Raw genomic sequence first — 26,765 nt, 5'->3', positions numbered from 1 at the left:
AGAGAGAGTGGTAGTGGAATCAGCCTTTCAAAGGTCTTCATGGCTGAATGTTAAAGCTACAGGGCGGTAGTCATTGTTGCAGGTTGGGGTTGATCTGTCTAGGTACTGGGCATACGATGGAAGAGTTCTGCAAACCGTGAGCTGGAGCAAACCCAGAGAACACGACTTAGTGTGGAGGTGCCGACGAACGGAGGATAAACTGGAAGGTAGAAAAAATGAAGAGAGTCACACGCTCCATATGTATCTACAGTACCAGTCAAAAGGTTGGACACAGCTACTCATCCAAGGGTTTCTCTTCTACATTGCGGAGTAATAGTGAAGACATCAAAACGATGAAATAACACATACGCCAGAGCTGCCCCCGGTCAACTGTAAGTGCTGTTATTGTGACGTGGAAAAGTCTAGGAGCAACAACGGATCAGCCACGAAGTGGCAGGCCACACAAGCTCACAGAACAGGACGGCCGAGTGCCGAAGCGCGTAAAAATCATCTGTCCTCGGGTTGCAACACTCACTACCGAGTTCCAAACTGCCTCTGGAAGCAACGTCAGCACAATAACTGTTCATCGGGAACTTCATGAAATGGGTTTCCATGGCCGAGGAGCCACGCACAAGTGAAGGGAAATCTTAATGCTTCAGCATACAATGACATTTTTGATGATTCTTTGCTTCCAACTTTGGGGAAGGTCCTTTCCTGTTTCAGCATGACAATGCCCCCATGCAAAAAGCAAGGCCCATACAGAAATGGTTTGTCGAGATCGGTGTGGAAGAACTTGACTAGCCTGCACAGAGCCTTGACCTCAACCCCATCGAACACCTTTGGGATGAATTGGAACGCCGACTACGAGCCAGGCCTAATCGCCAACATCATTGCTCGAACACACCAATGCTTTTGTGAGTGAATGGAAGAAAATCCCCACAGCAATTTTCCAACATCTAGTGGAAAGCCTTCCCAGAAGAATGGAGGCTGTTATAGCAACAAGAGGGGGACCAACTCCATATTAAAGCCCATGATTTTGGAATGAGATGTTTGGCGAGCAGGTGTCCACATATTTTCAGTAGTGTAGTGTATATACCACCAAATATCACTACGTAGGACATATACCAGCTCCATGCAGTTACTAAACAACAGAGTATCATATAGCCAGTAGAGTACAATAATATTGCTGATGTCCTAGCCCTAGAGAATGTATCATATAATTTGCCGAAGCTGATAGCATTGTGTGGATACATCAAATCTCTCAGTGACACTCAAGCCTACCACAGACCGTGTTTCACGAATCCTGCCAGTTTTTCTGCTATCATGGTGTACTGTAGCCATGTTTATCCCTGTACCGATGTGCCTGTGGGTCTAACGTGTGGATACATTAAATAGCCCAGTGGAACTCGACCATACCAAAGAAGAGAATATTGCTAGCAAACGTATCGACATTATCTCTCCGTACAGATACGACGCCACGGTGAGTCTATCATATAGCCAGTGAATAGACCAGACGTCCCGGCTATAGGACTGGAGTCAGAAGAGAAGCGAGGTGGCTATCATTGTCATTGTCCCTATTCAGCCTAGCTGTACTGCTGCACTGTCACAAAGTGCTGTGACAGGACGAGTATGGCAGCTGTCACTGCAACCACTGTGGGATGTCTCGTTGTGTCTATACTGCTGCTGCTGTGTGTTGTTGGAAATATGCCTCTGGAAGCATTGTGATGACTCAATGGTGGGCTACAGAGCTGACAGCAAACACAGCCCACTATGTATACTGTAGATACACACACACACTGCCTGGCCGATGTCTGACAGTTGTTTGCGTGTGTGTGTGTGTGTGTGTGTGTGTGTGTGTGTGTGTGTGTGTGTGTGTGTGTGTGTGTGTGTGTGTGTGTGTGTGTGTGTGTGTGTGTGTGTGTGTGTGTGTGTGTGTGTGTGTGTGTGTGTGTGTGTGTGTGTGTGTGTGTGTGTGTGTGTGTGTGTGTGTGTGTGTGTGTGTGTGTGTGTGTGTGTCAGAACCATTATTAGGACATTAGTTTGATGGGAGAGAGGAGCTGCAGTGAATCCAGCACGTGCCACGCCTGCAAACGACCAGGCAGACCACTGCTACAAAACACTTCATCAGACACACACTCACACAGGCAGGCAGGCAGGCACACACACACAACCTCACAATAACCACCAGGCACATAACTGCTACATGTCTATGTCCTACAATACTGCTGTTACTCAAATCACAGCCCAGCAGCGGCCCTATCATCAGGGTAGACTGAAATTGACATTCTTCATCCTTGTGCTTACCATTCTTTTATTTCCTCCTCTTCCTCCTCCTATTCCCTCCTTCTCAGGCACCCCTTTCTACCCTTCATCCTCTCATCCTAAACCCTTGCCTCCCTCTTCTCCTCGGGTCCCTTCTTTCCTCCTTGTGTATTTGCTTCTCTTTTTTTCTCATCATCTTACACCCTCCACTCTTTCCTTCCTTTTCCCTTCCTGCAGCTCCTCTTTCTCTATTTATCTCCCTCCTCTCCTCCCATCCTCTCTCTCCCAATAGGTTGTGTGAGAGTGGTCGGTTGGCTGGTCAATGTATCTCTGGCTGTGTGAGTAGTAGGTTGGCTGTGATGAGAAGTGTCAGGTCGGTCGGTGTGTCTGTTGATAGGCCGTGATGAGAAGTGACTGTCAGGTCGGTCGGTGTGTCTGTTGATAGGCTGTGATGAGAAGTGACTGTCAGGTCGGTCGGTGTGTCTGTTGATAGGCCGTGATGAGAAGTGACTGTCAGGTCGGTCGGAGTGTCTGTTGATAGGCTGTGATGAGAAGTGACTGTCAGGTCGGTCAGTGTGTCTGTTGATAGGCCGTGATGAGAAGTGACTGTCAGGTCGGTCGGTGTGTCTGTTGATAGGCCGTGATGAGAAGTGACTGTCAGGTCGGTCGGTGTGTCTGTTGATAGGCCGTGATGAGAAGTGACTGTCAGGTCGGTCAGTGTGTCTGTTGATAGGCCGTGATGAGAAGTGACTGTCAGGTCGTTCGGTGTGTCTGTTGATAGGCTGTGATGAGAAGTGACTGTCAGGTCGGTCGGTGTGTCTGTTGATAGGCTGTGATGAGAAGTGACTGTCAGGTCGGTCGGTGTGTCTGTTGATAGGCCGTGATGAGAAGTGACTGTCAGGTCGGTCGGTGTGTCTGTTGATAGGCTGTGATGAGAAGTGACTGTCAGGTCGGTCGGTGTGTCTGTTGATAGGCCGTGATGAGAAGTGACTGTCAGGTCGTTCGGTGTGTCTGTTGATAGGCCGTGATGAGAAGTGACTGTCAGGTCGGTCGGTGTGTCTGTTGATAGGCTGTGATGAGAAGTGACTGTCAGGTCGGTCGGTGTGTCTGTTGATAGGCTGTGATGAGAAGTGACTGTCAGGTCGGTCGGTGTGTCTGTTGATAGGCCGTGATGAGAAGTGACTGTCCATCAGACAGAAGAGGATTCTATTACCTGGCCTTTATTGAAAAGCCTTTTTCCAATCCAGCATGGCATGGCAGGATAACAGGAATGGCAAACACTCATACGCAGACAGATACACATAGGCCCAGTAAGACAGCTACACACAGACAGACAGACAGACAGACAGACAGACAGACAGGCAGGCAGGCAGGCAGGACAGGCAGGCAGGCAGGCAGGCAGGCAGGCAGGCAGGCAGGCAGGCAGGCAGGCAGGTGCAGTCAGGCAGTTGATAGGCAGACAGATGACAGACAGTGACAGGTCCATCAGACAGGCAGGCAGGATTCAAGGCAGGCAGGCAGACAGGCTGGCCAGGCATTGCAAACAGCCAGGCAGGCAGGCAGGCAGGCAGGCAGGCAGGCAGGCAGGCAGGCAGGCAAGGCAGACAGCATGGCATGACAGGACAACAGGAATGACAGACAGACAGACAGACAGACAGACAGACAGACAGACAGACAGACAGACAGACAGACAGACAGGCAGGCAGCAGGCAGCAGGCAGGCAGGCAGACAGACAGACAGACAGACAGACAGACAGACAGACAGACAGACAGACAGACAGCTACAGACAGAGGCAGTGACAGACAGATACATACAAAGACACAGAGAAAGATATATAGACACACACACATAGAATTCAAACAAAATGTGAGTGCACTGCATAACACATAAAACAAATGGTCTGTTTCAGTTCTGCTGAAGATGACACACAAGTTATTGTATGATTGTAGGCTCTTTCAACCTCACACACCACGTCAATCACATAGGGTCTGTGCCAGATCTCAGTAACTGCCTTGGATCTAGTCACTGGGTCGTCCCACTGTAGAGTGACAGTCTGCCAGCCAGCAGCTCTCTGGGATCTAGTCACTGGGTGGTCCCACTGCAGAGTGACAGTCTGCCAGCCCAGCATCGATGACATCATCATTATGCACCACTCACAGACACCGGAGTAGGGCCTGTGCCAGTTCTACAGCAACACTACCAGTAGGATTTTCTCAATGGACCCAGGATGTACAGGGGAGCATTATGATATATATATAATATTAATATGTGTAATTTAGCGGACGCTTTTATGTTGAGCAACTCACAGTCATGTGCGCATTGTTACGCTCGTTTGATGAATTGGACCAAGGTGCAGCGTGGCAGGCGTACATTTTACTTTATTTTCAAATGTCACCAAAAATAATTAAAAAATACAAACAAACGTAAAGTTCTGCAGGCTCCACAGCAACGATGCAAAAACAACATCCCACATATGGGTGGTCCCGGGAATCGAACCCACTATCATGGCATTGCAAGCGCCATGCTTTACCTACCAAGCTATAGATTTAAAGTCCTCTATTTAGGGAACTTTGAGCGGTTCTGGAACAGTTCCGAACTACATTTTTGGTGTACTGTAATGTTCTTCGTCTGAGGAGTATGAAGGATCGGAGGACCAATGTGCAGTGTGGTACGTGTTCATGATGAATTTATTAAACACAGAACACTAAAACAAAAATAGCAAAGAGAATGACACGAAACGAAACAGTCCTGTCTGGTGACATACACAAAGACAGAAAAAAATCACCAAGGCTACCGAAGTATGATTCTCAATCAGAGACAACTAACGACACCTGCCTCTGATTGAGAACCATACCAGGCCAAACGCAAAGCACAACATAGAAAAACTAACATAGACAACCCACCGAAACTCACGCCCTGACCAACCTAAAACAAAGACATAGCAAAAGAACTAAGGTCAGAACGTGACATGAACAGAGCACTCTGTGAATGGCACAACATTAATTGCTGTCAGCTGACATGCAGCCTGTGAAATCTGACTCCTCATTTGCATAGGGATTGCCGCGTCACATTTTCTGACCTATCCAGACAAAGGATCGATTTTCTCTGGCTGCGAGAGTCACAGACCCACGACTTCCTCAAAAGGCCAGACCGGCTCGCGTCGATTGATGTGTGTCGGATCCCACTGTGATGTTCTCAGATGAATTTAGAGCGCTGAACATAAACAATTACAAATAACTTTGTAGAATTGAAACAAGACCAAACAAAACACTACTTGGTCACAGAGGGACGAAATCCCTTCGTGCTTAAAACTGAAATTGTAACGAGTCAACAGGCATTTGAACTGAGACTCGGCTTCAGTCAGAGGATGCTTGGCAGAACATTCTCTGTCGTCAGATATGTGAAATGTTATTCATTTGTACTGTCACTATGTATGATCATCTTTATTTTTCAGTTATAAGAAATGTTACAATAAGTTGTTTGATTGTTACTATATTTAGCATCTTTCAGGGTGGGATGTTAAACGTGTGTCCAGGCTCTTTGTGGTCACTAAAGATCACATGGCACTGAATCGTACGAGTAGGACTGTTAACCCCGGTGTCCTGGCTAAATTCCCAATTTGGTCCTCATACCATCATCCCCAGCTTCCAATTGGCTCATTCATCCCCCCTCCTCTCCCCTGTAACTATTCACCAGGTCGTTGCTGTAAATGAGAACGTGTCTCAGTCAACTGACCTGGTAAAACAAGGGTTCAATAAATACATGAATTAGAAAGCAGTTGAAATATTTCAAGCCCTTTTCCCCCCCACTTTGCTGAATAGGAAAAACAAATCACATAAATGTATGATTTCTTCCTATTTTGATCTCATTTGTATTGTGTTCTATTTCCCAGAAATGTGAGATTTGAATCATTCTGGCAGAACTAGATATTATGTGTGGGCCTCTCATGATAAACAATTACTTTTGGATGGAAATCTACATTCTGAACTAGGTCACCAGATTCACTAACCAATTAGGATTATCTAACCAATCATGATCAATGTATTGATCATTCCTGCAGCCACGGATAGGGTGACAGGGCTTTCTGACTCTGTGGGAGTCCATGTGAGGGATTTGGTCCAGAAATCAGCAACAATATTGATCACACCCCCACACGCACCTACACACACACACGCACACACACACACACACACGCACGCACGCACGCACGCACGCACGCACGCACGCACGCACACGCGCGCGTCCTTGAAATGAATTACATGGGGAGTGTACCGCCATGGTGCACACAGACACACACAATCAATACTCTCATCTGAATGTTTAACTTCGGAGCTCCGGAGATCAATAAGGATTTTTTAACAGGAAGAAAATATATATTTCTACCTGGTGCCAATGTGCTGCTATAGCAGGCTGGCAGGGGAAATCACCATCTGAAGACATGGGTCAGAGAGGTTGGAAATAAATAGAGATGCAGCGAAATGTGGGAGGGAGAGGGAGAGGGAGAGGAGGGAGGGAGGGGAGTGGGAGGGAGGGAGGGAGGGAGGGAGGAGGGAGGGAGGGAGGGAGGGAGGGAGGGAGGGAGGGAGGGAGGGAGGGAGGGAGGGAGGGGAGGAGGAGGGAGGGAGTAGGAGGGAGGAGGAGGGAGGGAGGGAGGGAGAAGGAGAGGAGGGAGGAGGGGAGGGAGGGAGGGAGGGGAGGGAGGGAGAGTGGGAGGGAGGAGGGAGGGAGGAGAGGAGGGAGGGAGGGAGAAGGAGAAGGAGAGTGGGAGTAGGAGGGAGGGAGGGAGGGAGAGAGGAGAGAGAGGGAGAGTGGGAGTAGGAGGGAGGGAGGGAGGGAGGGAGGGAGAGGGAGAAGGAGAGGTGGGAGTGAGGGAGGGAGGGAGGGGAGGGAGGGAGGGGAGGGGGAGGGAGGGAGGGAGGAGAGGGAGGGAGGAGGGAGGGAGAGGAGGGAGGGGAGGGGAGAGGGAGGGAGAGTGGGAGGGAGGGGAGGGGGGAGGGAGGGAGGGGGAGGGAGGGAGGGAAGGAGAGTGGGAGGGTAGGAGTGGGGAGGGAGGAAGGGAGAGGGAGAGGAGAGTGGGAGTAGGAGGGAGGGAGGGAGGGAGAGAGAGGGAGAGGGAGGGAGGGAGGAGGGAGGGAGGGAGAGGGAGGGAGAGGGAGGGGAGGGATAAGGGAGGGAGGGAGGGAGGGAGGGAGAGGGAGGAGGAGGGAGGGAGGGAGGGAGTAGGAGGGAGGGAGGAGGGAGAGGAGAGGAGAGAGTGGGAGTAGGAGGGAGGGAGGGTGAGAGAGGGAGAAGGAGAGTGGGAGTAGGAGGGAGGGAGGGAGAGAGAGGGAGAGTGGGAGTAGGAGGGAGGGAGGGTGAGAGAGGGAGAAGGAGAGTGGGAGTAGGAGGGAGGGAGGGAGAGAGAGGGAGAGTGGGAGTAGGAGGGAGGGAGGGAGGAAGAGAGAGGGAGGGAGAGGGAGTAGGAGGAGGGAGGGAGGGGTGAGAGGAGGGAGGGAGGGGAGGAGGAGGGAGGGAGGGAGGGAGGGAGGGGAGGGAGAGTGGGAGTAGGAGGGAGGGAGGGAGAGGAGAGGGAGAGTGGGAGTAGGAGGGAGGGAGGGAGAGGGAGGGAGAGGAGGGAGGGAGGGAGGGAGAGGAGGGAGGGAGGGAGGGAGGGAGGGGGAGGGAGGGAGGGAGGGAGGGAGGGATAAGGAGGGAGAGTGGGAGTAGGAGGGGGAGGGAGGGAGAGGGAGAGGGAGAGGGAGGGAGGGAGGGGGAGGGAGAGGGGAGGGAGAGGATAAGGAGAGTGGGAGTAGGAGGGAGGGAGGGAGAGAGGGAGGGAGAGGGAGAGGGGGAGGAGGAGGGAGGGGAGGGAGGGAGGGAGGGAGGGAGGGAGTGGGGAGGAGGGAGGGAGGGAGGGAGGGAGGGAGGGAGAGTGGGAGTAGGAGGGAGGGAGGGAGAGAGGGGAGAGGGAGAGGGAGTAGGAGGGAGGGAGGGAGAGGGAGAGGGAGGGAGGGAGTAGGGAGGAGGGAGGGAGAGAGGGAGAGGGAGAGGGAGGGAGGGAGGGAGGGAGGGAGAGAGGGAGAGGGAGAGTGGGAGGGAGGAGGGAGGGAGGAGAGAGGGAGAGGGAGAGTGGGAGTAGGAGGGAGGGAGGGAGGAGGGAGGGAGAGGGAGAGTGGGAGTAGGAGGGAGGGAGGGAGAGAGGGAGAGGGAGAGGGGGGAGGGAGGGAGGGAGAGGGAGGAGAGAGGGAGAGGGAGAGTGGGAGGGAGGAGGGAGAGAGGGAGAGGGAGAGTGGGAGGAGGAGGGAGGGAGGGGAGAGGGAGAGGGAGAGTGGGAGTAGGAGGGAGGGAGGGAGGGAGAGGGAGAGGAGAGGGAGGAGGAGGGGAGAGAGAGGAGAGGGGAGGGAGAGGGAGGGAGAGAGGGAGAGGGAGAGTGGGAGTAGGAGGGAGAGAGGGAGAGGGAGAGAGGGGAGTAGGAGGGAGGGAGGAGGGAGAGAGGAGAGAGGGGAGGAGGCAGAGAGGAGAGTGGGAGGAGGGAGGGAGGAGAGGAGAGGAGAGGAGGGGAGAGAGGGAGAGGGAGAGGAGTAGGGAGGGAGGGAGAGGAGGGAGAGGGGGGTAGGAGGGAGGGAGGAGAGAGGGAGAGGGAGAGGAGGGGAGGGAGGGAGAGGGGGGAGGAGAGAGAGGAGAGGGAGAGGGAGTAGGAGGGAGGGAGGGAGAGAGAGGGAGAGGGAGAGTGGGAGGAGGAGGGAGAGAGGGAGAGGGAGAGTGGGAGTAGGAGGGAGAGAGGGAGAGGGAGAGTGGGAGTAGGAGGGCGGGAGGGAGAGGAGAGGGAGAGTGGGAGTGGGAGGGAGAGAGGGAGAGGGAGAGGGAGAGTGGGAGTAGGAGGGAGGGAGGGAGAGAGGGAGAGGGAGAGTGGGGAGTAGGAGGGAGGGAGGGAGAGAGGGAGAGGGAGAGTGGGAGTAGGAGGAGAGAGAGGAGGAGAGGGAGAGTGGGAGTAGGAGGGAGAGGAGAGGAGAGGGAGAGTGGGAGTAGGAGGGAGAGAGGGGAGAGGAGAGTAGGGAGGGAGAGAGGGAGAGGGAGAGTGGGAGTAGGAGGGAGAGAGGAGAGGAGGGAGAGAGGGGAGTAGGAGGGAGAGGAGGAGAGGAGAGGGAGAGGGAGTAGGAGGGAGAGAGGGAGAGGGAGAGAGGGAGATAGGAGGGAGAGGGAGGGAGGGAGGGAGGGGAGAGAGGGAGTAGGAGGGAGAGAGGGAGAGGGAGAGAGGGAGTAGGAGGGAGAATGAAAGGGAGTAAAGAAAATAAGGCTGATTGCAAGACTAAGACTACAAAAAAACTGGTAAGGAGAAAGATTGCGAGAAACAACAGCTGATAAGGTGTAACAACACGTCTGAAAACCACACTCCCTTGTCCAATTACCGTCCAATCACAACCATCAAAACTCTAAACCACACCCACTTCTGTCCGACCTACTATCAGATGATCAATAATACAATGCACCTGTAATAACGGGACTGTTTTCAATGCCATCATGTCATCTGGAGAAGACGATAGTGTTTGTATAGAGCAGGTTGTGTGTGTGTGTGTGTGTGTGTGTGTGTGTGTGTGTGTGTGTGTGTGTGTGTGTGTGTGTGTGTGTGTGTGTGTGTGTGTGTGTGTGTGTGTGTGTGTGTGTGTGTGTGTGTGTGTGTGTGTGTGTGTGTGTGTGTGTGAGAGAGAGAGAGACTCCATGGACACAACAAAGACAGAGAGAAAAGAGGGATCCAATATGGACCTAGACAAAGAACAGCCACGTTAGGTGTTGACATGTATCCTCTAGTCTATCCCCATACACTTTCAAAGCACAGGAAGAACAGAGAAAGAAGGGAGAGAGAGGAGAGTAAGAGGGTAGAGAAAAAAGAAAGAGAAATGGAAAGAGAAGAGAGAGAATGAAAGAGGGAGGGAAAGAAAGAATGGAAGGAATAGAGAGAAGGACTTAATGACAGGCCACATGAGAGAGAGCGGTGGTATTTGTGTTTAGCCTTTCAATGCTAATGCTAATTCCGTCACGGGTCTCCATCATACAGAGACCTGAGCTCTCCCTCCAGTCAGTGCTTCATCAAAGCCTCTGCTGCAGGTCCAGAGAGAGAGAGAGAGAGAGAGAGTGAGAGAGAGGCAGAGGAAGAGAGGAAGAGACCGACATATAGGGAGAGGGTGAGAGTGAGTGAGTGAGTGAGTGAGTGAGTGAGTGAGTGAGTGAGTGAGTGAGTGAGTGAGTGAGTGAGTGAGTGAGTGAGTGAGTGAGTGAGTGAGTGAGTGAGTGAGTGAGTGAGTGAGTGAGTGAGTGAGTGAGTGAGTGAGTGAGTCAGGTAGAAAGCGAGAGATCTAATTTTGGCCCAGCCAATAATTTAATCAAATCACATTTTCTTTTTTCATTAGCTATTCTCTGTACCCTCACAAATCTCTCTCTCTCTCTCTTCCCTTTCCCTCTCTCTATCTCTCCCTCTATTTCTCACACAAACACGCTCTCTCTCTTCCAAGCACACACATACACACTTTTCTCTCCCTCAGTAACTAGTCAGATTTTCTGGTGTCTATCGCTGACGCTATTGTCAGGACCATCCACCTGGCTCCGTGCCGATCCCCAGTGGCTGATGGGTATGAGCAGAATGAGGCTGGATGTATGAGAGTATAATCTCCTACCTGAGGCGCTACACGTCCACGTCCACCACATCCTCCCCGGACCAGGTGCCTCCTGGGAGCAGGCGAACAGACAGGTTTGACTCTGTGAAATGACAGCCATGACAGCATTGCAACACAGAATGACAAGTCAGGGGGAGGGAGGGAGGGATGAAGAGAAAGGAAAGGATACATCCGAATGCCTCCTGTTCTGGAGCCGATGGCCAGGATCTTCTGGACGGGATCAAAGGCCAGGCAGGTGGGCTGGTACGGGAAGCCATGGCGTACCGTCTGGAATAGGAAAAACACAAACACACTTTACTTACCATTCAAATTCAATACACATTGTTAGAGTTAGAAATTGGTTAAATGTGTACATATGTTATGGAATTGTGATCAGTATGTAGGAAAACTCGTTTTATTTTTTTACTAAAATAGATCAATAGATTAATAGATAAATAGATTTTGTCAGAGACAAACAAACATCTAAACTAGATTCTGGAAGCCCCTTCTTCCTTCTCTGTTTTCTGATCTCTTATGGGCTCCATAAGATCAGAAAACAGAGAAGGAAGAAGGGGCTTCCAGAATAGGTAAACAGCAAAAGTCTACACTGAGCTGCTGTCCATGGTGCTGAAATATTCAGCAGCTCTTTCCCCAGTCAACTAAGACTGGTGTTTAAATCTGCATGGGCGCTGTCCGCTAGCAGTGGTGCTGAAATCAATGCTGTCACTGCCCAGAATCTATACTGGTAATCATACCAGAGCTGTCCAAACAGGGTGGTGCTGGAATATATGCATTGACGCTGTCTGCACTGTGCTGAAATCCATATAGGCGACAACAACTTTCCAATGACTGTTGGAATGGACAGTTAAGCTGTGTGTTATCCAATGGCCTCCCAGGAAACCCAGCAGTGGCCTTGTTCATCTGTTTCCATTCAGACTAGCTCCTGTGTTTGGCTGAATTATGGCAACAACGTCTCTGTCCTCTCATCTTTAATTCATAGACATGAAATTGGAGCGGGGCAACCAAACAACAGGCTGAATGAATGAGAGAGAGTGGTCATAAAAGCTGTGTGAGAGAGAGAGAGAGAGAGAGAGAGAGAGAGAGAGAGGGGGGTCATGAGAGAGACAGAGAGAGAGGGGTCATAAAAGCTGTGTGAGAGAGAGAGAGAGAGAGGGGTCATAAAAGCTGTGTGAGAGAGAGAGGGGTCATACAAGCTGTGTGTGAGAGAGAGAGAGAGAGGGGTCATAAAAGCTGTGTGAGAGAGAGAGAGAGAGAGAGAGAGAGAGGGGGGTCATACAAGCTGAGAGAGAGAGAGGCTGAGAGAGAGAGAGAGAGAGGTCATACAAGCTGAGAGAGAGAGGCTGAGAGAGAGAGAGAGAGGTCATACAAGCTGAGAGAGAGAGGCTGAGAGAGAGAGAGAGGTCATACAAGCTGAGAGAGAGAGGCTGAGAGAGAGAGGAGGGAGAGAGGCTGAGAGAGAGAGAGAGAGAGAGCTGAGAGAGAGAGGAGAGAGAGAGAGAGGCTGAGAGAGAGAGAGAGAGAGAGAGAGAGAGAGAGAGAGAGAGAGAGAGAGAGAGAGAGAGAGAGAGAGAGAGAGAGAGAGAGAGAGAGAGAGAAAGGTGTGAATCATGCCTTAAAAGGGAATGCGTGTGTGTGTGTGTGTGTGTGCATCCGGTATGTTTACATGTGGCATCTGCTCCACTACTCACACTCATGCTAATGAAGGACTTTATAGCCTATAGATTTTCATTTAGGGGCCTGTTTTATTGCCCACTATTAAAACCCCCAGCAGCCTCCAGACTCCTACTGTAACCCTGCTCTTCTGTGCCTGTCCACCCCAAATCAAGCGGCTTTCTAACGTCCACTATCTCAACTTGAAAAAATCAAACGAATATTAGCGTACACCTGTTCTGTTTTTGTGCTCTGCTGTGTCTCTGATACCACGTACTAAAAGAAAATGGGAAAGAATATGAAGGCTTTGATCGCACGGATAATTCACAGCATGCTGCTATCAAAGGATAGCAGCATCACGAGTTGGAATAGGAGGAAGCAACAGAGGTAGTGTGTCCGTTGAGAAGAGCAAATAGCTTGCATTTTGTATTTTGATTTCTTCCTATTCTCAGTGCATATGTTGTTTTGCCAACACCTTTGAAAGGAGAGATATGTGTTTATGCTTCTCAAAAGGCTGAGAACGTAACACTCAATCATCTGACATTAATCTGCCTGCAGACATTGTGTAAGTGCAGGGTTGGGGAGATGGGTTAACAATAATGAAATTCATGAGTGACACACGTGCACATGCACACGCACACGCACACGCGCACACACACACACACACACACACACACACACACACACACACACACACACACACACACACACACACACACACACACACACACACACACACACACACACACACACACACACACACACACACACACACACACACACACCAGACCCCTGTAGGTGTGGTGGGTAGAGGGTATCTGGCAATGATTCACACTGTACAGAAGGAACCTTTCAATCAGCAGTAGAACAGTCCTGGCTGGGGTGAACTGCTGCTGCTGTGTGGACCTGACCTCTTAACTAACCCCAGCTGCCATTAACTTGTGACGACCTGGAGAGGAGGGAGATATGGGGAACACCTCCCCCCCAGGGCCCCTGACGTACCAAGCCCAGCTCGGTGCACTCTGCTCAGGCTACAGATGGGGCCAATAGAGACCCACCCGGAGGAAAGAACCATTAAATATACACATCACAGACATGAAATGGATGAAAAATGCATTTACCCTGGTGAATCTCAGAGCTGATCATGCATATTTCACAACCTCTAAAGCCATTTTTTTCTGTGTGTGTGTGTGTGTGTGTGTGTGTGTGTGTGTGCGTGCGTGCATCTGCTCTGGGTCCATCTCTATGGTCGATCTCATTCTATTTCTCCCTCTCTTTCTTTCTCTCTCTCTCGCAACATACTGAAACAGTATTTGTCTGTATTATGGATGTGTGGGGCTCCACATGCAGCTGAGTTATCTATGTGTCGTAGCTATAACTCCTCATTGTGTTTCAGTACTGGCTCTGTGTCGGACTCCTACTGTAGCAGACAGGCATTGTTTGATGATAACTCCCCTTCCTCTCTCCTCCTCTTGGGAGACTGTCGTTATCTTGCCACATTATAAGATCTGCTCTCTTTTTATGTCAGAGGCCTGTCAGAGGTATCTTCAGAGGGTGTCAAGATATCAAGCTATACCCGTATTGCTCCTTCTCTCGCTCTCTCGTTCTCGCTGTCTCCCTGTCTGCCCCCCCCCCAGCTCTGTCCCACATCCTCTCACCGCCACCTTCTGTCTATCGCTCACTCTCGATCTCTCTCGCCACTTTCTCTGCTAATTCTAGTGGACAAGACGAGCCTAATCTAAATATCTTCTAACAGCAGTGTTGCGACTCCATCCTGATGTCGCTCTCAGCTACAGTGAACTCTATGCCACGACGGAGACGGACCAGTCATTGTCAACACAGAGCTTCGTCAACTCAGCCTCATACCCGAGACTTCATCAGCTGCTCATAATCAAACACTGGAGCCTGGAGTTTCTGGTGAAACCACAGCGAACATGTCTCCTCACACGTTTCAATCCAATAAAAGAAACACAAGAAAACGTTTTCGCTACTCTGAGAAAGATCTCTGAAGTCAAACATAAAACGTGCTTGAATCACATCCAGAGGTACATTTTGTTTTGCCATATGCTACCTGAACGTTGTTACACTGTACCAGCTTGGATGGGTAAAAAACACACACGTTAGAGCAGGAGAGGCCTAGAGCATTAAACACAAACAACAGATCCAAGCAGTAACAACAACAAAAAACAGCACATGTTGTTTTACACATTAATACACACAGCGTAATATGTAGTAGTCGCATATACATTTGCACTTTACATCTGAGTCCTTTAGCAGACACTCTTATCCAGAGTGACTTACAGTAGTGAGTGCATACGTTTTAGTCATTTAGCAGACACTCTTATCCAGAGTGACTTACAGTAGTGAGTGCATACGTTTTAGTCATTTAGCAGACACTCTTATCCAGAGTGACTTACAGTAGTGAGTGCATACGTTTTAGTCATTTAGCAGACACTCTTATCCAGAGTGACTTACAGTAGTGAGTGCATACGTTTTAGTCATTTAGAGAGTGACTTACAGTAGTGAGTGCATAAGTTTTAGTCATTTAGCAGACACTCTTATTCAGAGTGACTTACAGTAAAGAGTGTATACGTTTTAGTCATTTAGCAGACACTCTTATCCAGAGCGACTTACAGTAGTGATTGCATACGTTTTAGTCATTTAGCAGACGCTCTTATCCAGAGTGACTTACAGTAGTGGGTGCATACGTTTTAGTCATTTAGCAGACACTCTTATCCAGAGTGACTTACAGTAGTGAGTGCATACGTTTTAGTCATTTAGCAGACACTTTTATCCAGAGTGACTTACAGTAGTGAGTGCATACGTTTTAGTCATTTAGCAGACACTCTTATCCAGAGTGACTTACAGTAGTGAGTGTATACGCTTTAGTCATTTAGCAGACACTCTTATCCAGAGTGACTTACAGTAGTGAGTGCATACTTTTAGTCATTTAGCAGACACTCTTATCCAGAGTGACTTACAGTAGTGAGTGCATACGTTTTAGTCATTTAGCAGACACTCTTATCCAGAGTGACTTACAGTAGTGAGTGCATACGTTTTCGTTAGTATACAAACCACAGATAAAGAATCAACTGGGGAGAGATTCAGAAGGCACTGGTGATGCACAACCTGAGGCAGTAATACTGACTAGGAGTGAATAATGCATTGTGTGTGTATGGGGGGAGAGGGGGTGGGGGGTGTGTGGGGGTGTGTGTGTGTGTGTGTGTGTGTGTGTGTGTGTGTGTGTGTGTGTGTGTGTGTGTGTGTGTGTGTGTGTGTGTGTGTGTGTGTGTGTGTGTGTGTGTGTGTGTGTGTGTGTGTGTGTGTGTGTGTGTGTGTGAGAGAGAGACCCAAGAATGTACACAAACACGGACATGCATACGCACTCGTTCAACATCACACTAAACATGCGTCACATGCAGCAGGGGGCCTGCTGATACATACTACTGTCTGTGCATGCGTGGGTGTGATTGTGGTTCTGCAATGTGTGTGTACATGTCTGTGGCTCTGTGCATCCAACCACACTCTATTGCCTCATTGGGTGATCGCAGCCTCAGAGAAGTCACAGTAGTTGAAGGGAAATGGAATTAACTTCCTGCGCTAGGAATACCTATTTAACCTTGCTTCATTGAATTATGAGCTGTTTCCATCAGTCAGAAGAAGGCGAAGACAGAGAGGACAACTCAACTGAACCTCCTCAACAACAGTGAAGGGGGAGATATTTTGAGGCTACTCTAAAATTCCTTTGATGTGCAGAGGACTAAAAATAAAAGACAGATCTGAACACTGGTACTGTAGGAGAGGGGGATGAAAGGAGGAGTGGAGGAGAGGGGGACGGGCTAGACGGGGTCTCTCCATAGTTAGAGACGTAAAAAAGAGAACTAGGAGGGAGTAGGAATCAGCACATCGAAGTGTCATTGTGTCAGTTGTGAACAATTCCCGTTGCCTGATTGTGGATTACAGTGAAATATTCTAAGTGAGAAAAGGCGATAGGAAAAAGGGAGGATTGTGAGTATTGATTTGGCTGGTCTGGTGTAATGTTTGAGGAAGCCAGAAAGCTGTAAGTCCTTCCTTCAGTACAGAGACAGCAGCTTACAGATTCCCACAGAATGGGAGGAAGCCATTTTTATCCACATCCAGATATAATAAGTGCTTCCCAAGCGCACGCACGCACGCACGCACGCACACACGCATGCCCAGTCAAGCGAGCAGGGAGAGAGGGCAGTATGAGACCAGAGTGAAGGGATGGGGGGAAAAATGAATGAGCTGGGATAACCTCCTCTTCGTTAATGAGTGCTAGCTACACTCTTACAAATTAAGGGTTCATTGGGGTTCTATGTAGAACCTTTTGGTTCTTTGGTCAAAATGTAAGAACCCTTTTCAGAGAAGGGAAAGTGGTTTCCATAATTCAAAAACTGTCAACACCAACTGCCATTTATCCAGTGACGTCTCAATAACGCAGTTGTTTAAGTTAATCAACGTTTTTCCATTCAAATAAAAACATTATTTTACCTTTATTTAACCAGGCAAGTCAGTTAAGAACTAATTCTTATTTTCAATGACGGCCTGGGAACAGTGGGTTAACTGCCTGTTCAGGGGCAGAACGACAGATTTGTACCTTGTCAGCTCGGGGGTTTGAACTTGCAACCTTCCGGTTACTACTCCAACGCTCTAACCACTAGGCTACCCTGCTGCCCCATGAAGACATATGATGCCATATGATAAACTATAGGGTGAGATAGATAATGTTGTTTCAAAGTTTGAGCACTATATTAGGCTACCATTTGTTACCTAGCAAGCTAGCTAGCTAAGCCTATAGGGGGAAAAAACACTTTAATTAGCTAGCTAGCCACTTTACAAGTTAGCTAACTCTTATGAATAAACGTTCATTTTACTTATTGAATGTGCCAAATAAAACTGCAGACCCAGCCTGACATTGGCAATTAGCTAATTGTTACTTTTATCTCAGTATTTCAGGGTGGAGTCCAGTGGGAGGGACGAGCCATGTTGCCACTGAACCCAACTACCAGGCAGAAAGAGGATCCCTCTTTTGGCTGCTGTTGATGGCAACAACTGTCTGTCTACCAGTTTGTCTACATATTTGCAGGTATAAGATTGGATCCCAATTATGTTCATTTTTTCTTCCTCTCGGGAACCAGGTAGGCAATAACACATATTGTACTGTTCCATAAAGACGGCATAACCCCTTGGAAGGCATAACCCCTTGGAAGGCATAACCCCTTGGAAGGCATAACCCCTTGGAAGGCATAACCCCTCGGAAGGCATAACCCCTCGGAAGGCATAACCCCTCGGGAGGCATAATCCCTCGGGGGCATAACCCCTCGGACGGCATAACCCCTCGGGAGGCATAATCCCTTGGAAGGCATAACCCCTCGGACGGCATAACCCCTCGGGAGGCATAATCCCTTGGAAGGCATAACCCCTTGGAAGGCATAACCCCTTGGAAGACATAGCCCCTCGGAAGGCATAACCCCTCGGACGGCATAACCCCTCGGGAGGCATAATCCCTTGGAAGGCATAACCCCTTGGAAGGCATAGCCCCTCGGAAGGCATAACCCCTCGGACGGCATAACCCCTCGGGAGGCATAATCCCTTGGAAGGCATAACCCCTCGGACGGCATAACCCCTCGGGAGGCATAATCCCTTGGAAGGCATAACCCCTCGGGCGGCATAACCCATCGGAAGGCATAACCCCTCGGGCGGCATAACCCCTCAGGAGGCATAATCCCTTGGAAGGCATAACCCCTCGGATGGCATAACCCCTCGGGCGGCATAACCCCTCGGAAGGCATAGCCCCTCGGAAGGCATTGCCCTTCAGAAGGCATAACCCCTCAGAAGACATAACCCCTCGGAAGGCATAACCCCTCAGAAGACATAACCCCTCGGAAGACATAACCCCTCGGAAGGCATAGCCCCTCGGAAGGCATTGCCCTTCAGAAGGCATAACCCCTCAGAAGACATAACCCCTCGGAAGGCATAACCCCTCAGAAGACATAACCCCTCGGAAGACATAACCCCTCGGAAGGCATAGCCCCTCGGAAGGCATTGCCCTTCCGAAGGCATAACCCCTCAGAAGACATAACCCCTCGGAAGACATAACCCCTCAGAAGGCATTGCCCCTCGGAAGGCATTGCCCCTCAGAAGGCATAACCCCTCGGAAGGCATAACCCCTCGGAAGGCATAACCCCTCGGAAGGCATAGCCCCTCGGAAGGCATTGCCCTTCAGAAGGCATAACCCCTCAGAAGACATAACCCCTCGGAAGGCATAACCCCTCAGAAGACATAACCCCTCGGAAGACATAACCCCTCGGAAGGCATAGCCCCTCGGAAGGCATTGCCCTTCCGAAGGCATAACCCATCAGAAGACATAACCCCTCGGAAGACATAACCCCTCAGAAGGCATTGCCCCTCAGAAGGCATAACCCCTCGGAAGGCATAACCCCTCGGAAGGCATAACCCCTCGGAAGGCATTGCCCTTCAGAAGGCATAACCCCTCAGAAGACATAACCCCTCGGAAGGCATAACCCCTCAGAAGGCATCCGGAATTGACATCGGGCCATCATTCAAAACAAAGAGCCTTCCTGTCCACCGATCTGTGCATATTTCCCCCAAAAATGTTGCATTACTTAAACTGTTTGTGTTTGAGAGTGACTATAATGACAATAACATCTCAAAAATATATTGGTATTCTTTTGTGTATAATTTCATTATTTATTTTCTATTATTTATGATATTATTTTCTTGGTAATACTACTATTTTATTAGCAGTACACATAATGGAGCAAATTGGGGTTAGGTGCCTTGCTCAAGAGCACATTAACAGATGTTTCACCTTGACGGCTCGGGTATTTTAACGAGCAACTTTTTTAGTTTCTAGCCCAACGCTGTAACTGCTAGGCTACCTGCCACCCTAGGGGTTCCATATACTGTATGAAGTGTACAGTGGTTCCTCCTTTAAAGGTTGTGTAATACTGCAGCACACCTTGCAGGATACCGTAGAAATCTATGGCACGTTATTTAATTGTCAGCCATTGTTGCCATTAATGCTAGTTAGTGCTAGAAAATGTCAAACCTTTTTTGTAAGAACATAGTATATGGGATTTTTAAATGTAGCTTAATTCATTTGATTCATATAAATTAAGGGTTCACAAATAAATTCAGAGACAATAAGATAATCATATTGATCTGATTACGCTCATAAAATCTCTGTCTCTATTCAATTATTATTTTTTGTCTATTTCTCTGTGTGTTGATTGGTGGGGAAAACAGGTCTACATAAAAAAAGGTAGTGTAGACTACTGTAGGCTAATGTCAACATTCGGAATAATTTGCTTGATAGCAAGATAAAATGTCGCTCTCAAAACGTATCAAGAAGAAAGGTGGATAATGAAAATCGAGGATTGAGAGAAGAATGTGCAGAAAGATATGTGTACATCTCTCCATCTTTTCCCAGTGCCTAGCCAGTGTGTCTTATTTGCATTGAAAATGTCGCTGTTAGCAAATAATTCAATCTCAGACTAATTATGGTATGAATCTAAGCACAGAACTTCCAGTGGCCTTCCCGTCCCATGTAGAGGCCCGACGCAGAAACACAGTGTCCAAAGAAGGGCCAGAAGTATACAGAATGGTGTTGTCTGCATATAGGTGGATCAGAGAATCACCATCAGCAAGAGCAACATCATTGATGTATACAGAGAAAATAGTCGGCCCGAGAATTAAACCCTGTGGTACCCCCATAGAGACTGCCATGAGGTCCGGACAACAAGCCCTCCGATTTAACACATGTAAATATAGGACTGTTTTTACTGTGGATATAGATACTTTTGTACCTGTTTCCTCCAGCATCTTCACAAGGTTATTTGCTGTTGTTCTGGAATTGATTTGCACTTTTCACACTAAAGTACGTTCATCTCTAGGAGACAGAACGGTTCTCCTTCCTGAGCAGTATGTCGGCTGCATGGTTACATTGGTGTTTATACTTGCGTACTATTGTTTGTACAGATTAACGTGGTACCTTCAGGCATTTGCTACCAAGAATAAACCAGACTTGTGGAGGTCTACAATATTTATTCTGAGGTTTTGGCTCATTTCTTTTGATTTTCCTATGATGTCAAGCAAAGAGGCACTGAGTTTGAAGGTAGGCCTTGAAATGCATCCACAGGTACACCTCCAATTGACTCAAATGATGTCAATTAGCCTATCAGAAGCTTCTAAAGCCATGACATTTTCTGCAATTTTCCAAGCTGTTTAAAGACACAGCCAACTCAGTGTATGTTAACTTTTGACCCACTGGAATTGTGATACAGTGAATTATAAGTGAAATAATCTGTCCGTAAACAATTGTTGGGAAAATGACTTGTGTCACGCACAAAGTAGATGTCCTAACCGACTTGCCAAAACAATAGTTTGTTATGAAGAAATTGGTGGAGTGGTTGAAAAACAAGTTTTTAATGACTCCAACCTAAGTGTATGTAAACCTCCGACTTCAACTGTATTCTGTAACTTAAACGGGTAAAATCTGCAGTTACAAGGAAGAGGGAAACAGTCACAGACAAGGTGGAGAAATTTGAGTAAATATGTACACTTACAGAATTACTATATAATTATTAAAAGGGCAAAAGTCCAGTTACTGGTCAAAATGGTATTCTGAGAAGACCTGACTTCTGACTTATTGTTGTCATAACTCTATAGGACTACAATTAGAAAAACAGTAATACTTGACTAACTTGAAGGTCTGAACTCTTTGACAATCATTTGGAGTTCTTTACCAGAATAACCAGACAAACAAAATGGATTTATACAATCAACATTTATCAACACTCATCAAAATGAGAATGATCGGGAAATGGAATGAATTGTTAAGAAGTGAAGAACTGGAGATCCTGTACATAAAATTGTGTTAAACTCAGTCTGTGATCCAAGTCTGTTGTGGTTTCTTGTTTGTTCAGGCAGCATAGAGGAGAACAAAGGAAGAAGATGGCTGTGTGTCCTTTCTGGTTCAGTTGTGTGGTTCCGCCTTCAGGTTTTTCCTTTGGTCCTGAGTTGCTTGTTGCACTTCTTCGTTAAGTTGCACAGGCTGAGCTCTAATTGTCTACTCCTTCTGTCCTTGAAGAAGATTTGTCTGACGTGTACTGGTCAGGCAGCACCAGCTCTTTAAAGTATTCTGTCTTCTTCTGAGCCTGTTTAGTGCATGGTCACTTCCGTCCCTATTTATGTACTAGATTACAGGTACTATTCCCGAAAAGGTACTTTTCCCCTAATGTATCAGTTCTGACCATTAAAGGCAAAGGTCCAGGGCCTATGGTCTGGCCTGCTGAAGATGGAGGTCCTACTCCCTCCTTCAGGTCCACAGTTAAAGAGAGTACGAGAGAGGGGAACAGTACTTGTATATCCTGCTAGGTCACATGGTATCACATCTAGGTGTCAAAAAAAAGTATTTTGGGGAGAAAACCTAAAGTTGTTTCAGGTCAAATCAACAGAATGTTCAGCATTGTTCAACATGTGACATTCAAAAGGACACATCGCTACAGAAACATGCGATAGAACCCTTTTTGGTTCTACATGGAACCTTGTTTCTAAGAGTGTAGGGTCTCATTGGTGCGTGAAGGAGAGAGTATACTGTATGACGGTGTATTTATATGTCTAGTTATACAATGCGTGTGTGTTTGTGTGTGCGAGTGTGTCCGTGTACTGTGCGTGCGAGTGTGTGTGTGTGTGTGTGTGTGTGTAGTGGGATGTTCGTGTGGGTGTGCAATTGTCTTGCATCTTCCATCTTCACAGGTGAACTCACAAGCATGTCTTCACATCCACATTATATTCTAGAAGATATCTATGGTTCCATGCTCGCCTTCCGGCAACAGTGAGCCTGTCTCTCTGTGTGGGTGTGACATGCTTTACGTATTCGTATGATGAGGGCTAAAGCCTGTTAGCCTGTGATTAAAGGCATAGTTCACCCAAATTACAAAATGACACATTAATTTCCTTACCCTGTCAGCAGGCTATGCACAAAGGTATGACAGCAATTCATGCTTTGGGTTAGTTTCCCTGGCAGTGGCTAGAAGAGTTTTCAAATATGTTAACATTTGGAAACAGTGTCACTGAACTAAACCAAAGCATAGAATCGTCTCTTTTTGTCTCTTTTGACGAACATGTCAGGAATGTTTCAAGGACAGCTTTTTTCCATCTACATAACATTGCAAAAATCTGAAACTTTCTGTCCAAAAATGGAGAAAAATTAATCCATGCTTTTGTTACTTCTAGGTTAGAATACTGCAATGCTCTACTTTCCGGCTACCCGGATAAAGCACCAAATAAACTTCAGTTAGTGCTAAATACGGTTGCTAGAATCCTGACTTGAACCCCAAAATTTGATCATATTACTAGCCTCCCTACACTGGCTTCATGTTAAGGCAAGGACTGATTTCAAGGTTTTACTGCTAACCTACAAAGCATTACATGGGCTTGCTCCTACCTATCTTTCTGGTTTGGTCCTGCCGTACATACCTACACATACGCTACGGTCACAAGACGCAGGCCTCCTAATTGTCCCTAGAATTTCTAAGCAAATAGCTGGAGGCAGGGCTTTCTCCAATAGAGCTCCATTTTTATACAATGGTCTGCCTACCCATGTGAGCGATGCAGACTCAGTCTCAACCTTTAAGTCTTTACTGAAGACTCATCTTTTCAGTGGGTCATATGATTGAGTGTAGTCTGGCCCAGGAGTGTGAAGGTGAACGGAAAGGCACTGGAGCAACGAACCGCCCTTGCTGTCTCTGCCTGGCCGGTTCCCCCCTCTCCACTGGGATTCTCTGCCTCTAACCCTATTACAGGGGCTGAGTCACTGGCTTACTGGTGCTCTTTCATGCCGTCCCTAGGAGGGGTGCGTCACTTGAGTGGGTTGAGTCACTGACGTGATCTTCCTGTCTGGGTTGGCGCCCCCCCTTGGGTTGTGCTGTGGCTGAGATCTTTGTGGGCTATACACGGCCTTGTCTCAGGATGGTAAGTTGGTGGTTGAAGATATCCATCTAGTGGTGTGGGGGCTGTGCTTTGGCAAAGTGGGTGGGGTTATATCCTTCCTGTTTGGCCCTGTCCTGGGGTATCATCGGATGGGGCCACAGTGTCTCCTGACCCCTCCTGTCTCAGCCTCCAGTTTTTATGCTGCAGTAGTTTATGTGTCGGGGGGCTAGGGTCAGTTTGTTATATCTGGAGTACTTCTCCTGTCTTACCCGGTGTCCTGTGTGAATTTAAGTATGCTCTCTCTAATTCTCTCTTTCTCTCTCTCGGAGGACCTGAGTCCTAGGACCATGCCTCAGGACTACCTGGCATGATGACTCCTTGCTGTCTCGAGTCCATCTAGCCATGCTTCTGCTCCAGTTTCAACTGCGATGCCTGCGGCTATGGAAACCTGACCTGTTCACCGGACTTGCTACCTGTCCTAGACCTGCTGTTTTCAACTCTCTAGAGAAAGCAGGAGCGGTAGAGATACTCTTAATGATCGGCTATGAAAAGCCAACCTAACATTTACTCTTGAGGTGCTGACTTGCTGCACCCTCGACAACTACTGTGATTATTATTATTTGACCATGCTGGTCATTTATGAACATTTGAACATCTTGACCATGTTCTGTTATAATCTCCACCCGGCACAGCCAGAAGAGCACTGGCCACCCCTCATAGCCTGGTTCCTCTCTAGGTATCTTCCTAGGTTTTGGCCTTTCTCGGGAGTTTTTCCTAGCCACCGTACTTCTACACCTGCATTGCTTGCTGTTTGGGGTTTTAGGCTGGGTTTCTGTACAGCACTTTGAGATATCAGCTGATGTACAAAGGGCTTTATAAACAAATTTGATTTGATTTAGAATGCTGTCATACCTTGTCCATAGATTGCTTACATTGTTATGAATCTCTTATGTCATTTCATAATTTGGGTGAACTATGCCTTTAACCATGGGTAATTGTGGCCACTGGGTTCCAAGGAGTTCCATGTGCACGTGTATTTAACCCCCTTGGTGACTTGTCATGGAGAAAGAGAATCAAGCATGTCAACAGCGGGCCAATTGCATCATCCATTAGACTCCGGGGGCTAGGCCTGGGCGATGATGTAATCTCTTGGGGTCCAGCGAGACTGGTGGGGCCATCATACCAGCTATAGGACTGATTGATTCCTTGTGGCACAAGGTGGCTAAACTGCAAAGGCACAGGGATGCTGAGGCTCAGAACATCAAGGAGAGGGGGAGGGGTGAGGAGGAGGGGGAGGGGTGATCTCTCCTCCGAATGACGTCTGACCTTAAGAAACGCAACAAGAAATGATATCATCCACGTCAGACGATGTCTTAAGTTTGATTTGGAGTTTACGTTTTACAACAAAAATATAAAAAATAACACCCTTTGTTCCACCGGTAATACTGTATAACTGGAGTTGGCAGAGACACGGTATGAAAGTATGAACATCTGGATACCGCCCACCTCTAACACACATACACACACAAACACATCATGCCCATAAGGGCACAAGGGCACGGACCTCCTCAGACTTTTTTTTAGGTGTTGAATTAATTACTCAACTTTATTTTTAACACCCTCGAGCCGAAATCTAATTAGCATAATAAAGTAAGCCCTATAAAAAGCTCTCCGTTTTCTGCTTTGGATGCGTCTCAATCCACCGCATCATCTTTGTCGCACTTCTGCATCTGCTGTGAAAGGTGGCAGAGCTAGAGCGGTGTTTGTCAGACCATGAGACATCCCGAAAATTATTTATAAAAAGGATCTGTCAGCAGTATTTTGTGTAGAGGGCACACTGGCTGGACCAGGCAAAGAGTGCCCCCCCCACCACCACCACCTCCCCCAATCTCCCTGGTAAGTGGTTCCTTCCAAGGTGCACCACGGAGCAAAGATATACTAGGACGCTAGATAGTCCAGTAGTGGGTGCAGACGGTATTGTCAGTGGAGGCCAGAAAGTGTGACACAGCGTTTGATTTGATTTTAGATGCCGGTGATGGGCAGGACACGCAGGAGGTATGCTTGTCATTTAATCAAGCTGTTGCCTGTTGATTTCTTTAGTGATGAATAAATAAATACAAATATGTTTTGTTATTTCTCTGTAATACTAGCCACCTAGATAGGTTACGAAAACTCCCAACCTCATAACTAGCTCCTCAGCCATTTTAGGTTATCAATCAAGTTAGAGTAGGTTGTCACCAGGCAGGCTAAAACTAGATCCCACCAAAACAGTAACATTTCAGGCTATCATTTCACACAGCTCTTACATTAGAAGCGCATTGTCATAATTTTCACAATTTCACATTATTATTCCAACCTCATAGTGTGGGAAATATATATAAATCACAAGAAAATCTCGTTGACTGCAACGGCCCTGTAACTCTTGGGCTATGATACTATCTACCAATGTGGGAGTTTTACTAAACTCCTAAGACATAAAAGTTCTTAAAGACTCAATGTGCATCATTCATTAAAATGACAATTGAACAGATAAAGAGGTATGCTTAGATAACCTATAATGCTTTTTTTGACATAGAATTACCCATGATCATAGTTCTAGATTGCATGAAAACGCTGTTTCAGGTGTTTGAAAAATGCAAAATCCACCAATCTCCATCCTCACGCACATCCCACTAAAAGGAGTGGCTGAGGGGAGTAGTACAAGTGGTTGTGTCTCAGAATAGGCAGAAGCCTGGCATTTCATTGGACAGATGATCCTCAAGAGACAAGAGCCTCAGAGGGTCCCTCCTACCATCATAAATGCATGGGAATGCACGCAATAGCTCACATGCACAAACACACACACACGCACAAACACACACACACGCACAAACACACACACGCTCTAAGTTGCAGTATACAGTATGTCTATACAATTTACCACTGCCTTTGATCAGTGGACAGAGAGAAGAAAATAGACTTTCCAAAAGATTGATGAAGCAATACTTAGCGAGATCATGGGATGATTGAAAAGTCCACTTAATTTAAAGACAATTATGTGTTGCACCGCATGGGGTACTGAGGTGGTGGGCAATCTGCCAGGCTTGCCAGGAACGACAGCATCACCCAGAGAGTAAGTGGGCCAACCTCTCCAATAAGGACATAAAACCTGCTCCTAGAGAGCTACAGAATCCTCCACTGGCCCAGTAACCAAGAGAATGGGTGAATAATCACACACACACACACACACAAGCACACACACACTGT

The 26,765-nt window shown here is 47.8% G+C and overlaps 1 protein-coding gene across 12 annotated transcripts in view; it reads right to left on the bottom strand.

Moving 5' to 3' along the window:
* The window catches only part of stxbp5l (syntaxin binding protein 5L), a 258,352-nt gene that overhangs the window by 222,234 nt on the left and 9,353 nt on the right, over positions 1–26,765 (bottom strand). For all 12 annotated transcript variants that reach the window (XM_052522027.1, XM_052522030.1, XM_052522028.1 and 9 more), the window contains one exon: positions 11,062–11,159. In XM_052522027.1, coding sequence (XP_052377987.1) covers positions 11,062–11,159 — 98 coding nt within the window. The remainder of the gene's footprint in view (positions 1–11,061; positions 11,160–26,765) is intronic.

The sequence above is a fragment of the Oncorhynchus keta genome, chromosome 7 (assembly GCF_023373465.1).
Source record: "Oncorhynchus keta strain PuntledgeMale-10-30-2019 chromosome 7, Oket_V2, whole genome shotgun sequence".
NCBI classification, from domain to species: Eukaryota; Metazoa; Chordata; class Actinopteri; order Salmoniformes; family Salmonidae; genus Oncorhynchus; species Oncorhynchus keta.
This window is presented reverse-complemented; position numbering and strand designations above follow the sequence as displayed.